General features: G+C 40.6%; 3 protein-coding genes across 4 annotated transcripts in view; 2 read left to right on the top strand and 1 right to left on the bottom strand.

The window, feature by feature from the left end:
• URI1 (URI1 prefoldin like chaperone) overlaps positions 1 to 10,561 on the top strand; it is a 46,040-nt gene extending 35,479 nt beyond the window's left edge. For both annotated transcript variants that reach the window (XM_081870255.1, XM_081870256.1), the window contains 7 exons: positions 468 to 559; positions 941 to 1,001; positions 1,976 to 2,153; positions 4,675 to 4,945; positions 6,659 to 6,801; positions 8,170 to 8,428; positions 9,764 to 10,561. In XM_081870255.1, coding sequence (XP_081726381.1) covers positions 468 to 559; positions 941 to 1,001; positions 1,976 to 2,153; positions 4,675 to 4,945; positions 6,659 to 6,801; positions 8,170 to 8,428; positions 9,764 to 9,952 — 1,193 coding nt within the window. In that variant the 3' untranslated portion in view covers positions 9,953 to 10,561. The remainder of the gene's footprint in view (positions 1 to 467; positions 560 to 940; positions 1,002 to 1,975; positions 2,154 to 4,674; positions 4,946 to 6,658; positions 6,802 to 8,169; positions 8,429 to 9,763) is intronic.
• The window catches only part of LOC309346491 (protein C19orf12 homolog), a 315,967-nt gene that overhangs the window by 166,097 nt on the left and 133,978 nt on the right, over positions 1 to 15,892 (bottom strand). The window lies entirely within an intron of this gene.
• PLEKHF1 (pleckstrin homology and FYVE domain containing 1) overlaps positions 1 to 15,892 on the top strand; it is a 296,105-nt gene that overhangs the window by 189,168 nt on the left and 91,045 nt on the right. The window lies entirely within an intron of this gene.

Genomic DNA, 15,892 nt, shown 5'->3' with positions numbered 1-15,892 from the left:
ACTTCAGAGTAAGCATACATCGGCTTATATGAGAAGAACTCAGGAATACACCTAGTCAGGAAACAGCGTAAGAAACGTGCTTTATGCAGCGCCAGCCCACTTGTTGTCCCTGAGGTTATCTTTGCAAATGACCGTGAAACAAAACATATGTAAAATATGTAATACTAGCTACAACAGCTCTATAGAATTCAGGCATTGTGAAACATCTGGAGTCTTACTTTCAAGGCCTTCATCAAGAGGGGATTTTTTCTCTCTCTACCACTACAAAGTGTGTCTTCACACTGTTGATCAGAGCAATGACAACTTTGCATGTGAACCTCTTGAAAAACAAAAGAGGGTGGGGAAATAAAAACTCTTTTGTAAATATAGATTATGAATCATAGCATTTTCCATATGAAATTACTTGGTTAATACTCTTTTCATTTTGCATATGCGTCCTCTTGAATAGTGATTGTTTGTAATTTCAGATGTAAGGAAAGCACTGGATGATTTGCAGAAAGTCATGAAGAACTTTGAATCCAGAGTTGAATTCACAGAAGATTTGCAGAAGATGAGTAATGTAAGACATTTGTTATTGCATCCAAAGGGCACTTTATAAAAGTGATAAGAAGCATATGAACATAACAGAGGCTACTCACCTCTCAAACCACTTCACGTTGCAAAGTTTGTTAGGTTCAAGGACCAGGAGCTGTTAAGACTGGCATGGATCCAGAAGGATTTATAACCTTAGTCTTTGAAGATCAGAAATAAACCCATCCCATGTCATACCACAAACTATTTCAAAACTCCCCTCATTTTGCTTGCTACATAGCATGGACAACTGCCATTTGTGACACAGAAGTCCAAAGCTCACTTACCACTAGCTAACCAGATATGTGAATGCTTAGCAAGTAGTTACTATCAAATATACTTGATAACTCTAACATTTTTTTCCAATTAGGCAGCAGGTGATTTTGTGGATATAAGAGAAGTTGCTGAAAGTAATGGCACTGAAACAAAAGGTGAGTGTGCGGTTTTAAAATGTTCTCAACCATTGTGGGATCTGTGTTTCACATTTATATTATTTTTTCTAATACGAAAACCAAATGGTCTCCAATTTAATGTAGTGACTTAGTGTGTAACTTTAGGTTTCTCTAGGCACTTCTGAAAATGGCAAGATACATTTATAAACTGAGGCACATGCATCATTTAATGTGATACCCTTATAACCAAGCTAAAATAAATAGAATTTTTGTGCCTCTTCCTTGAAGAGTCCAGAATAAGTTTCTCAGACATACTTGTTATACAGTTTTTCATCATTTCCCCAATACACACTGGAGTATGTTATAAAGGAGGGGTGGCTAGCTAGCCCTAGCCAGCATGAATAATAGTCAAGGGCTATGGCAGTTGTAGTCCAGTGGCAGCAAATGAGCATCTACTGTAGAGAGTTTAAGGAATAAAGAAGAAACTCTCACATACCCGAGAGCCATTGTGGATCCTTCAGCCTTGGATCCACAGCTGTTGTTGGATTACAACTTGTACCATCCCCAGCCGGTTTAGCCAACAGTCATGGGTGATGGCACTTGTGGTCTTAACAACATCTGGGGGACCCAAGGCAAAAGAACACTGGTGTAGACACCATGGGACTAGATGGACCTGTGGGCAGACTTAATATAAGGCAGCTTTTTATCTTCTGATATAGCAGTTGTAAAGTTACTACATTGAAAATATCCCAGAAATGCTGTTTTCCTGGTTTTTTGGGGGGGCGGGGCGGCATGTATTTTGGCATTTGGATAAACATCAGGTACTTTTTGCCATGCGACGATTATATAGTTCATTGGTGCTACTTAAAATTTTAGTAGTAATTTGAAACATTTTTTTAATGTTTTTTGTCCAAAGTCCTTCATTACAATTGCCTTTTTGCTTCCTTTCCTTTCCTTTGTATTATGATGGTAATATAAGTTTAAAAAAATCTCTTGCTTTGTTTATTACACAGGAAAACACAGAATTGCTCACAAACCTCATTCTAAACCAAAAACATTTGCTTTTGAGGCAAATCTTCAAGAAAATGGAACTGGCGAAAAATCCAGTGAGGACTTGAAATCAGAGGAAGACTTTTGGGCCAGACTAGATGAACTAGAGAGACAAGAAGAGATACTTGGTGAACTTGACAGGTATCTTAACAGTTGTTGGTTGGAGCATTCTGTTCAAAAGAAGTGAGAATTTGTAGGACTGAAGCTTGGATATTTATTGAGTCAAACTTTCCCACTTAATCAAGTCTGGGTTCTCAAACAGGGAAAGACATTGGTGACTTGTGTTTCCGTTGTTGTCAAACTTGCATATTTTGAACACTATCTCATGCATTGAAATTCTCTCTGAGTCTAGGATTGGCTACAGAATTATGCTTAGCACTTAGAAACACTCTCCCTGGTCTTTCCTTTTTGGTGAACAAAGCCTGACCCAAATTTATAGTGCATTGCAATCCCATATGCAGTGTTGCATTTTGTATATCTGACATTCTGTGATTATTATACCCACAGTCTCATTACTTTCTGCTTCTGCAACATTTTCCATTTCCAATCACACCAAAAAGAAAGTTTCAAAGTTCTTTTCCTCATCTGGAAAACCTGAACTTCTGTAATCTTCCTTTGTTACAGGATGAGGTTGCTGCTTAAATAAAAACAAATCGACCAGCAAATACAGTAGATTTGGCTTGGGTACTGATGTGCATAAACAGAAATATATATTTACCCGTTTTAGTCACTTTGATAGCGAAAAAAGGGAAATCCCAGGAAAATTGGGGAAGGAGGGAGCAGACAGAAAAATGGTAGGAGAAAAAAATGCAATGTTATACTGTCCCCACTTTCCTGCTACGGCAGAAGGAGAGTAGAGACAATATAACAAGAGATTGAACGTTAGCATTTGGAACACCCAAATGACGTTCCCAAGGAGTCCAAAAAGTGTTGGGCATTAAACTTTTCTCCATCCCCTTTACTTCCTGATCCCCCACCCCAATTTGAATGACAGCAGAATGTAATCATTTAAGTAGTAAGTGTGGAATCTTCTGGCTAACACTTCTGGCTGACACATATTTTCACCATAGACTTAAATTAGTTTTACAGTAATTCATTCCGCTGAGGGAACCATGGGATTTGTAATTTTGTGAAGCGGAGGACACTGAGAACATAGAGAATATAGGAAGCTCTGTTATACCAGGTCACATTATGTATCCAGTTACCACAGTATTGTCTACTCAGATTGAAAATGCCTCTCCAGGGGGTCATACGGAATTCTCTCCCATCTCTTGCTACTAAATCCTTTTAAATGGAGTTGCTAAGGATTTAACCAGGGACCTTCTGCAAAGTGTATACTCTGCCACTGAGCCATGGTCACTCCTAAAGTTTCTCACCAAACAACAATTCCCGTGATTCTTTATAGGGAGAAAGGAATGACCATTCAGGGGAAGTAAACTGTTACAACATAGTAGTGCAGGTAGAGCCTTTGACCATACTGGAATTCCAGGATTGAGTTTACAACATCTTTCTAAAAGAAAACAACAGTTGCTTAGTTGTACTTAAAGCACAGTCAAATAAATTCAAAGCACTGTGCCATAAAAGAGTTGAGATGAGTCTTGAGGATGAGATTGGATCACGCAGCAGCCAAAGTTCCAGAACCATCAGGTAGCTGGATTTAACTTGTATCAGAAAGTAATAATAATAAATTGGTGGGCAAAAAGTGCCAAAAAATAAGTGGAGTAGGTAGGTTGGGGGGGGGGCAAACTTTTAAAAAACCTTCAGTAATTTTACTTAACATTTACTTAGCAAAATTTGTATACTGCTCGATTGTAATAAAACCTCATGAGATTTCCCCTCAAGCTAATAATTGGAAGTTTTTGGTGGTTTCTTGGTACATAGGAACAATTGGTGACATTGGAAATAATGGCATGTACGTCCCCATTGTTCACCACAGCAGCAGAGCATACTATTAGAAATCATAACAAGTCTGTTAGTGGCTGCTAGTCAGGATGGCTATATGAAGCCTCTTCGTTTTAGTAGAGTAAGCAGGGGAGCAACAAGAGAGAACTGTTGCCTCCATGTACTGCTTGTGACTGTCCCAGAGGCATCTGGTTGGCCAACATGGTAAACAGGAAACTGGGTATTATTTGTTTATTTGCTCTATTTTGCAGATTTATAAACCGTTTCACAGCCAGAACCTACTGAAGCAGTGTATAATAAGATAAAATGAGCGATAGTACAAAATATAGAAAGTCTAAAACAATAAAACCATTTCTACAATTGTACAGTTAATATTCCATAAAAAGACTCGGTCATGCTTCAGGGAACGCTATCTTAACAAAGAAGAAAAGAAAAGAAAAAGGTCTTTAGTATCTGCATAAGTAACAAGCTAAAAAAAGGTAAAGGACCCCTGACAGTTATGCCCAGTCTATTTGTCAAATTTCAGCTTCTAACTGATTATAGCAGATCAGTGCTGCAACACTAGAAGTCCAGTTTCCAGTACAAACCAAGTGTGCCTCCGGTGCATGTGCTACTCTTTGGTGTTATTTGTAAAAATAAGATAGTTGTCCATATCTTGCAGAAGAAGGGAAAGCCCTAAAAATATCCAAGCATCAGCTAAATGCTTATTTTATGGCTTTGAACTGGAACTGAATTTCATCCTTCCCCATCCCCACTCTAGGATCTCTGATGCTATTGAGGCAAATGGAGAAGACACTTCCTCCTCTGAAGAAGAGAGAGAAGAAAAAAAGACAGATGTGAATATGGCCGATAGGGGGGAAGAACCTAATACTCAGGGCAACTTCCAGAAAAAAGTAACCAACTCAGAAGTGTTCAGAGACCAGCTTAATGGCCCAAATCATTATTGCAGTGATGATGATCAGGATGATTCAGCCATTGCTGAGCACGCTGTACCGACAATATATTTCTCTCATACTGTGGAACCTAAAAGGGTTTGTATTGCAAGGATTGTTGAATTCATATTATGGAGATTGTTGAATTATCAGTTTGTAATGCTTTTCTTGCGTAATACGCTGCTACTTTTACATGTCGAGAGACCAGGCTTATTTAGGGTTCTAACTAATGTTGTATTCTCATGAAATGATTAGGTAAAAGGGAGTTTTTTGCATTTCTGATCTAAACTCTTTGCTTTCAAACTTAAAAAGATCACATGTGAAAAGAATATGGTATTAAAATCTACATGCTACCCCAAACTGCTTAAAATCTTGTTGGCTTTAGGTAAAATGGGAAATGGACTTAACCAGGAATGTCCTTTCTGCTCAGTAGGCTTTGAGGGCAAGAAATGGGATTATGCCTCTTCATTTAAAAGATAAGGCAAACTTTGCTTTCTATCTGAAGAGGATCCCTACCACGTTCAGGTCATTGGAAAGAGTAGCCAGAAGGACACCTAGGTACACCTAGGACCTGGTATGATTGGATGTTGATGGAGTGTGATGGTAATGCTGTTTATTGCATTTTCTTACACTTTGGCATCTAGAATGTAAACTCCAGGGTGAGCTGAAAGACTGAAGAAATCCCATTACTCCACCTTTTCTTTGGAGATGTTAGCCTAACTTATCCACAGAAAGATGACTAACTTATCCACAGAAAGAGTTCAGGAGAGAACAGTTTGCCCTCAGTGTTGGTGGAGGCAGGATCCCATCACTCATAGGCTATCCCCATGCCTGAGAAAAAATTTGTTAGTACTACAACTCTTTTCTAAACCTCTGCAGATTTGCATTGGTATATCCCAAGAAGCCTGGACACTCTCCTCTCTTCCTGCCATATTGCTGAGACGAGAACAGATCAGTGCTGAGGACGAGAACAGATCAGTGCTGGTCTAATGTTTCCTTCCTACTCCATATATGATAATTAAGGAGAGATGGGGAAGGTATATTGGAGCTGTTCTTTAAAAGGCTGGCTTTGTTCCCAGATTTAAATTGGAGGCAGAAAGTGAAATGAGAAGAGTTGCCTCTCCTGATAGGACATCAGGTTTTTTGCCCCAGCCTTCTGACTGAGAAGAAGAGTTAACCCTTTGCTGCTTTCTCTCATAGCTGATGAACAACAATTTTGTTTAAATTTGGTTTAGGTTATAGCCCTGAATAGAATTAGTGTTTTGAAATTTATTTAGATTTTTCACTGTCACAGTGGATTCCCTTATGGCTAGTGGTGCATCTCAGGTCACCTTAAACAAGGGTGCTCAGGTGCGTCTAGATTTTGCTATCTTGTGGTGTACTACAGCCTGCTGTGTCATCCAAACCCAGAAGTGTGGTTAAATGTAAGTATGGTTAGTTTAAACAAGCCAGCTTCAGAAACAATGGTTTGAAATTGGCTTGTTTGAAGTTACCCACGACAAATTGTGGTTAAGACTAATCACACTTCTGGTTCCACACATAACAAACCACTGTTAGCTGAAAACAGAATCAGAAGCTTCTAACCTCTCACAGCTATGCCAAAGAGGAGTGGATGGGTAGGAGCAAACAAGCCCAAGGCTTATTCAGGCAACACCAAACCACAGTTTAGCATTGCAGCCAAAACCACCCCTATATATGGGGGTGCCATAGACCTTAATATTTTGTTTGTTCAGCTGATTAAAGAATGATATTTTGCTGTCTTTGCTTGATTAAAGTCTGATTATTTATGACTAATGTTTATTTCCGCCTCAGGTACGAATAAACACAGGAAAAAATACTACTTTGAAATTCAGTGAGAAGAAAGAAGAGGCAAAACGCAAGCGAAAGAATAGCAATGGCAATGGGCACTCTGCTACAGAACTGCCCAGCATCAAAACACCAGCAGACATTTATCGGTATGGCACCTGTAGTAAGAACTGTTTGGTGGGGTGTGATTCATTTTGCATAGTATAGCTCTAGAACAGTTGGTAATCTACCAAGAGCCAGAGGGCCACAGCTAATAATTAATCCTATTTAATTCCATGTAATTAATATAAATTATATAATGTATTCCTGAACCTTTTGTATGCCAAATTGCACCTGGTAGGAATATCTCACTTATTCTGTATTATTCATATTTGACAATTATTCAATTATTCAGTTAAATGGTTCCTTAAAAATGGCTTGGCCATTATGAAAATTGCAAAAACAATCAATTTGTGTTTCATTTTGCTGCTATACCTATTTAGGGCATTTAGCAGATATTGCTATTAATGTTTTCATATTGTTTTTAATTGCTACTGCTATTAATGTTTTCATATTGTTTTCATATCACTTCATATAAAAACAAAACATCTGCCTGTGAGTGTATTAATGCAGAAATTCTCAGAGCTGAAAAATTTCTAAACTACTTTGGGGTGGCATGTTCCTTACTCTTCTAAAGTGATTTACTTTATTGGCAACTGATCATACCCATGGCAAAGCTACTGAGAAAACATCCCATGACTTTACAGCAGCTTATGCTTTGCATGCCACAAGTTCCAGTTCAGTATTCAATATCTCCTGTTAAAGCGGCCTTCTTCAAGCAGATTCCTGACAGATGTTGCTGGATTACAAGTGCCATCATCCCTAACCATTGAGCATGGAGGCTGGGGCTGATGGGCATTGTAGTCCAACAACATCTGGAGGACATCAGGCTGGGAAAGGCTGCATTAAGGGTTGGAGGTAGGTGATGCTTGGAAAAACCCTGAGACATTGAAGAGAGACTGCTAGCAAGAATATAGACAATACAGAACTAGGTGGACCCATGATCTCTCTCTGTCTCTGTATCTCACTCCACCCTCTGTCAAGCCTGTGAAGCTCACAAGTTTTTCAGATCTTCTTTCACTTCAATAACCACACATTATATTCTCTTGAGCGTGATAGATAATTTGAAGTCAAATCTGGTTATTAAAAGCAAAAACAGTGTCACTTTATAAAAAGGTTCCTTCAGGTGGTGTCCAGTTTCATTTTGCAAAATACAAGTCTTTGTAAAGCTCTAATAAGGATGTTCACTCCTGAAGAAATGTGATAGGTATCCACTCAAAAGGGGCAGGGTAACAGTTGTGTTGCTGAATGTAATCCACCTACTTTGCATCTTTTACAAGAGTTCAGTAAGAAAGTTGACTAAGCAAAGTCATCATAATTAATTTGTACCAAAGACAGTGAAATTATTGTGAATTTGTCATGTGGTTCTCTGCCCCCCTCTCACATAGTTTATTAAAGCTAACATTTTCCTTTTGCAGAGTCTTTGTTGATGTTGTGAATGGAGAGTATGTCCCTCGTAAATCAATTTTGAAGTCTCGAAGCCGTGAGAACAGTGTTTGTAGTGATACCAGTGAGAGCAGCACTGCTGAGTTTGATGACAGACGAGGAATTCTGCGGAGTGTGAGCTATGATGAAAGTACCTACAGTGATAACAGCGAAGGAATCTTAGTGGAGGAAGAAGAGGGGGAGCAGGAGCATCTTTCAAAAAAACCATTGCCATTATCAGGATTGTATGAGGTACAGAGAGAGGGTTCTTTCATTTATTGTTTCTTTTTAGGAGAAAACATTAGGGCAAATTAGAAATCTTATTAATGTTGATTTCATTTTTCGTAAATTGTCTCTTTAGCTGTCACCAGCTTATTCCTTGGGCAAAACAACAAAAATGTGCATTCCTTCATCTACAGGCAGACTATTCTCTTTCTGACTAAGGCATGCCGGGAGCATTTCACAAAGGCAGCCTTTTCCCCATGTTAGTCTGATTAGAGCACAGGTGCCTCTGTCAGTGCTCTTTCCTAAGTCAGGTAAACCATTTATAAAACACTCTCTTGTGAACCTTGGCACTTCCATCCTAGATGCATTTACTGGGAAGTAACCACCACCATTTCAGGGGAAGTACGTTTACTTAGGATTTAGTTGAGATTTCCTCCTCAATTAGTAAGAAACTAGAGAGTTCTGCACTCTCTCTTGCCTTGTTCTCGAGGGCAAATGGATCAAAGGGGCCAGGAAAAAAAGGGATACTCTGGCAGCAGGGTAAGTTGCTCAGAGGACACCCACCTCTAATAGCAGCCCAAGGAGTGGAGGCACAGAGACTTTTTCATTGGGAGAGGCACATAATCACAACGGGAAAAGAGAGGGTTTAGATTAGGCCTTGCTTCCTATGAGTGACCAATGGAAATCTGTGATTTAGCATTTTGTTCACATCTTGCCTACTATATGAAGAGCCATGCTGGATCAGGCTAAAATGACCAGCTGATCCAGGGACCCCTTTCCTGGAGCGGACAGCCAGATGCCTCCAGATAAGTTAACATAAGGCAGTCCGCAAGGGGACAATTCCCTAATGTACCTCGCAGTCTTCCGGCATTTAAAAATATATTGAGCTTGTCTGCCACTTTCTATAAAATCTTACTTAACTGTTGTGATGATGTTGACAGGGGGGAAACATGTCAGCACGCAAAATAGTTTGTAGTTCGCACACCAGGTGTCAGCTTGAAGCAGTTAAAGGAGGCACAATATGAAACCTTGAAAGTGCAATATGATTGAAATGTTGACAGGCCCCAAATCTGCAAAGTTGTATCAGTTGCAGAGCTGAAATTTACTATTGCATCATCTGTTTTTATGTTCTTGAAGACCATTTTTTTTCTTATTCCAAAACGTACATAGAGGTATGAATATCTCTCCTTAGAACACTAGCACTCCTTCTGGTTTTCTTTTGAGGAAGCTAGACAGTTTTCTTTTGCAGGGAGTTGCTGTTGGTTTTGTGGAGTTTTTTCTGTATTTTCGACTAAAAGAGAGAGTGATGGTAATACACTTTGTAACCTATAAGCTTACTTTCAAGGTTTCCTTTCCTTGTAGGCTTTCTCGGGGACTGTTGTAGAGAAGGAGCCTTTGTCTCCTGCTTCAGCACCACACCCAGTAATCGCTCACCCTGCCCTGCCTACCATTCTGGAGCGAAAATCTGAGGAAGTTCTTTCTGAAGCTTCAGAAGAAACTACAAAGAGGGTTTCAAAATTCAAAGCTGCCAGAATGCAACAGAAAACCTAGTTTCTGCTTAGACAATGGAAGTTTAAAATGGCAGGCTGCGTTGATTTGATACTGTTCATGTTTAGACCTCTGTTGATGATATTTCTTAAAAAAAAAAATCGGTGAAAAAACACTTCAAAATTCTTTTTATTTTCTTAATATCCCTGTATGCAGTCAGCACCTTTGTATATGTTTGCCTTACGATAACAGCACTTGGAATAATTTTCAAAAGAATAATCTTCATAAGGCTGTGTGTGTGTGTGTGTGTGTGTGTGTGTGTTTAAACCTAAATACAGGCAGTTTTGTACCAGATGTGATGTTCTACATACCATATGGGTCGTTTGAAAGAAACTTTGCAACTTTCAAATAGAGCCAACAATTATATTTCATGACTTGCTTTAGCGTTTAAGACTTGCTCATATCCCCCATTGTTTTGTAGGGTTTGCTTTTAGGTGACTGTGCTGACGAATCATTTCTTTCCTACTAGCATAAAACCTCTGATAACTTGTATAAACTCTATGAAACAGAACGCTGTGTTCGCATACTTTGCAGGGATGTTTCTTTGATGGAAAAAAATGGTATTTTGTAAAATTACACTTTTCAAGTAAAAGAAAAAGAAAAAATCTGAAATGTTGAAAGTATTCTCCTTTGGGTTATTATATACAGTGGAGTTGAAACATTTTCTCAGTTCCAAATTCCTTGAGCATGTTCTCTGACCTTTCCAATACAGAGCCCTTTACTCTCTTTTCTTTTCTTTGTGTATGAAACACCTATTAACGTCAATGGAATTACGTGCTCATGGGGAGAAGAGCTTAACCCTAAACTAAAGGAGGTTTAGCCCCAAAGAGATCCTCCCATTCCATTGTGCATTCAAAAATGTGATTCTGTTGTTGTGGGCTGTTCCAGGAAGCAATCGACCCTGTGCCGTTATTGTTCAGAGTTTGCAACTTGAATACAAGACACAGCATGGACATGTAATCAAAAGGAAGCAGTCTATCAGGCCAGTCCTCCAGCTGCACACTGTGGCAGCATCCTGCCTGCAGCAAATGGCACTAGGTCGGGTTGCAGGATTTTAGTCCACGTACCTTTCTAAGAACAAGCAAGTGTTGCATTAGTTTCCTATTGCCATCCAAGCACAAATCAATGAGCTGGCTGCAATATCCATACTAGACCACCTGCTTCAGTTCTTTCATGAACTGGGAAGCAATCAGATCTGGTTCACAAGGGGACTTCCCTCTCAGCTTTCAAAACCAAGGCCTATACAGTATGTCTTGCAGGAGCAGCAGCCTAGGCAAACGGGTGGGAGTAAAAATTTGTGTAGTGTTAGTTGCCCTGACAGCTGTGGGCCTAACTCTGAGTCCAATAAATAAACAAAATGAAAGCAAAATAGCAAATTATCTTTCTCCCCTTTCAGCTTGGTTCACTTTTCCATGTTACACTTGTTCCCACGTTCTCTTTGCGAAGCTAATACTGAGCAAATGTTGAGCAGAAGCAGCTTCCATTGTGGCCCCAGCACACAAGAGATGCCCTGAACGTTTGTCTTTAGAGAAGGGAAAATCAACTTTCAGGAATTTAGTCAAGGTAGGCAAAGGGAATCGCTGCAGCTCAGTTGTCAAGCACACTTTTCGTGCAGAAAGTCCCAGGTCCAATCCCTGGCACCTTCAACTAAATGGATTAGGTGGTGGGAAAGACCTTTGCCCAAGAACCTAGAATGCTGCATGCAGCTAGTCAGAATAAGATGGAGAGATATTTGGTCTGACCCGACACCAGGCAATTTCCTGTGTTCCTAAATAATCTTGGACCAGCCCTACCATTGGGCAGAGTGGGGTTACTGTTTCAAGCAGCTGATATTGGGTGTCATGAAACAGCAGCAAACTGTTTAGCTGTTCTGATTTTTTTATTGTTTTTTATTATTGGAGAGGAGCTTGCCTCAGGTGACAAAGTAGCATGACTGGCCTTGAGTACCATGTTCCATGACCATTGGGAGAGGGACACACACCATTTGTTGCTCTGCCTCAGGTGGTAAAATGTCTTCAGCAGCCAATACCCCATTCGTTTACTCCAACTTGCTTATGTACTAAACAACCTTTACAGTGCAGCAAAAGTTGAGTGTTCTGTTGTATTTGTAAAACAGGGTGCTTCTGGTTCTCAGAGGGGAGCCTGACTACTAAGAAGGCTTCTGCTTGTCTGTTAGTTACAGAACTCAGCCAGACATGGAATGCTTGAGGACTGGTGAGTTAGATTGGAATTCAATCTGTTCATATGCATGCCAATATCAATCTGGACTGGTGGCCGTTATGTGTTATGTTCTATGTTCTATAGGATATGGGGCAAGTCTTTAAAGCAAGGAACCATCTGCAAATCTTAATGGACAGTTGGTGTGGTTTAATGTCTAGAGCAGGGGTTGTCAACCTGGTCCCTACTGCCCACTAGTGGACGTTTCAGGATTCTAGGTGGGTGGTAGGGGGTTCTACGACACAAGCTGAATCCTTCCAACGAACACTGGTGGGTGGTAAGGAAATTTTACCATCAAGAAAGATGCATTAGTGGGCAGTAGGTATAAAAAGGTTGACTACCCCTGGGTTAGAGTGTTGGGGTGGGATTTAGGGAACTGATGTTCAAATTGCCATTACATCTTTTGGGGGCAGGATAGAGGCTACAGACAGACTAATTAGTCAGTATTTCTCAGTTCAGATTGAAGTTGGTTTGGGGGGAAATGCATCAAAATGCAGTATTCCTTAAGAAACTGTAAGAGAGACGTGGATTATAGCTAACATGTATACTCCATTTCCCCAAATAGCGATGGGAGCACACTAGATGCAGAGTAAATAGCAGCCTGTACACGGCCCTGGTCTCCCTTAACCAAACCAACTTTATAGGGTTGTTGGTAAGGCAAAATAGCTCTCAGAGCTCTTTGGAAGAAAGGCTGTGTACAGATGTCATGAGTCCTTTTATTTCTTATTTATTTATGTAAAATATTTACAGCCTTCCTTTTAGGGGCATTTCTTCCCAAAGCAGCACGCATAAACGGCAGATAGATAAATCAAGATGATATACTTTACTATGAGAAAGCCACTCTGATCTCATCATAAGTCAGTTAAACTGTTAGGGAAAGACAACATTTTAAGGAATAATTCTTTGAGGCTCACTTGAAAGTCTGTAAGGCAGGGAAGCAAGTGTAATCCAATCAAAAGGGGGTTCTGTAACAGCAGGGCAACCCCTAAAAAGGCCCTGGTGTGTGTTTTATGCTCACCAACCTAATTGACCTTACTGGCAGAAATGCAAGCAGGATCTCTGAAGCAGATCTCATTGTATGGGCAAGATAATACAATGAAAAAGAGCCATTCTCAATCCTAATATCAGTCTATCAGGTCAGAGGAGGGAAATCCTGCACTGCTTCTAATTCACCTATTTTTACATTGACTACTATGTGATTTTTGTGTGGCCAGCTGGCCAGTTTAGGGACAGAAGTCATACAATGCTTTTCTGGAATATTGGTGTCCCCTCCCAAACTGGAAAGTTTGGTGTGTGTGAGGGGGGGGGGTGTTCTTTGGGACCTAAGCTTGCAAACACACACTATAATTGGATATCGCAAACCTCATTGGAGGTGTTAATCATTAGCTTGATACATGCTGAAATGTGGATTTTATGGCTCTAAAGCATATTGCGTTAGTACTAAAATAAGCCATCAATGCCAGTCCACCCTCTATTCACGGCTAAATATTTAAAGGAGGTTATTTATAGCTTCCTTAATGAATTCTTGGCTAAACAAAATGAAATTATGTCCTAGAAAAGTAGGAGCTATTTTGTAACCAGAACAGTACATCTATAAAATATAGTGCTATGAATATGTATTTTAAATAACAAAGGGGTTGAAGATCTAATCTAATCTACCAGAGCTGGTTAATTAGAGAAAATGGGCCCCAATCTTAACTATGCTTACATGCTGTAAATCCCATTGGCTTGCCTGGAATACAATTGCTGTGTGTGCATCCTTTTCCTCTTCCCTCCAGCTGCCTTTATCTGGATTCCGCCCCCCCCCCCGACCCTGCTGCTTTCCATGGTTTGCAATCTCTAGCCCTAGATACCATGTTGCAGGCAAGTAACAGTCTCATTGTGGATGTTTGATGGACACTAGCTATGATGAATTGCTCTGCCTCTGCAGTCAGAGGCTGCAATGCTTCTGAATGCCAGTTTCTAGAAACCACAGATGGGGAGAGTGCTCTTGTGCTTGGGTCCTGCTTGTGGGTTTCCCATTGGGTCATGTGGTTGGCCACTGTGAGAACAGGTGTTGGACTAGGTGGGCCATTGGCCTGATCTTTTTACAGTCAGGTACCAGCAGTAAGGGGGACGCAGGTGGTGCTGTGGGTTAAACCACAGAGCCTAGGACTTGCCGATCAGAAGGTCGGCAGTTCGAATCCCTGCGACGGGGTGAGCTCCCATTGATTGGTCCCTGCTCCTGCCAACCTAGAAGTTTGAAAGCACGTCAAAATGCAAGTAGATAAATAGGTACCACTCTGGCAGGAAGGTAAAAGGCATTTCTGTGCGTTGCTCTGGTTCGCCAGAAGCGGCTTAGTTATGCTGGCCACATGACCCAGAAGCTGTACGCCGGCTCCCTCGGCCAATAAAGTGAGATGAGCGCTGCAACCCCAGAGTCGGTCACGACTAGACCTAATGGTCAGGGGTCCCTTTGCCTTTACCTTTACCAGCAGTAAGGGAGTACCAGCAGATTTGGAGGAAGGCCACTCACATGAAATTAAGCTAAAGGGCACAAACATCCCACATCTGTTTCAAATAGTATAATGTGGATGGGCTCCTTCTTCCCCTCTCCTATCATCTTGCCCCTGCTGTCCCCTCCTCCTCTGGCCTAGATTACTGCCGTCTCTTTTTCCAGGGTCCCAGGCAGTGGGCACTAACTTCATGGGCTGTCCATGAGCCACGTTATCTTTGGGGGAAAGTTACCTTTTCAGAAGTACCAGCCCTCTTGGGACTGTACGGCAGATAGGGGTGGCGTGGTTGCCTTGCTCCCTCGCAGCAGATATTTCCTGTCTGTAGAAAGCTAACATAAGGGGAAAGGGCTCTAGCTTCTCTTTCTCCCTCACATGCTACCTTTCTAGGTGCACAGTTTGTTGGGTGGTTGATGTTGTTTTTAAACATGGTGGGGGCATTAAAACACACAACCCCCACCCACAGTCTGATGTGACATAACTGTAGGATCGGTGTATCAGGTGTTAACGTGTAGTTCTGCTTTTATTTATCCAAAAGGAGCTTCTAATAATAGGTGTAACCAGGGGCAACAACAACAAAAATGAGCAACCTAAACCCCTTGATAGGAATCAAAATCTGTGATACGATGAACTAATACACTTTGTCTCTATGTATGAGCAGGACGGAAGAATCTCGACACTGAAATGCTTTCAGTAGCACCCATAAGAAATAAATATAGTTTGGTCTTGGAAGGACACTGAACTTTGGCACAGGGCCTAACTCTTCCCTACACTCAGAAATCCTTGGTATTGCAAAATAAGTATTTGTATTTATAGTTGTCTTTTTTTTGTATTCTTAATATTTTATATTACTCTATGATTTTCAGTGTGTATCCCACCTTCCTCCTGAATGAAACTAGGGCTGCACGTACATCAATTATAAAACTTTCATTGAAAGAAAATTGCTCTAAAAACATGGATTGGGGGGTTGCCAGGAACAGTGTCACTCAACCATCAAGTGTCTGGGTACTATGATATATGTAAAATAAGTACTTTTACTTATGTAAAATAAAATGGAAAAGATTGCCTTTTGGGTAAACCTAACTAGAGAATTGCTGAGGGTGCCCTCCTGTTGAGGGAACGTTTCTTCCAACTATTAGGCAAAGCTACCCAATTTGGCTTCCGTTGTATGTGTGCTTTAACCTAGATTAGCGCCTACAAGTAATCTCTAGATCTGTGAATATAAAAACTGGCT

Source organism: Podarcis erhardii (assembly GCF_964252035.2).
Source record: "Podarcis erhardii genome assembly, chromosome: 7".
Taxonomy (NCBI): Eukaryota; Metazoa; Chordata; class Lepidosauria; order Squamata; family Lacertidae; genus Podarcis; species Podarcis erhardii.
Note: the sequence above shows the minus strand (reverse complement) of the source record. Positions and strands in the feature narration are given on the sequence as shown.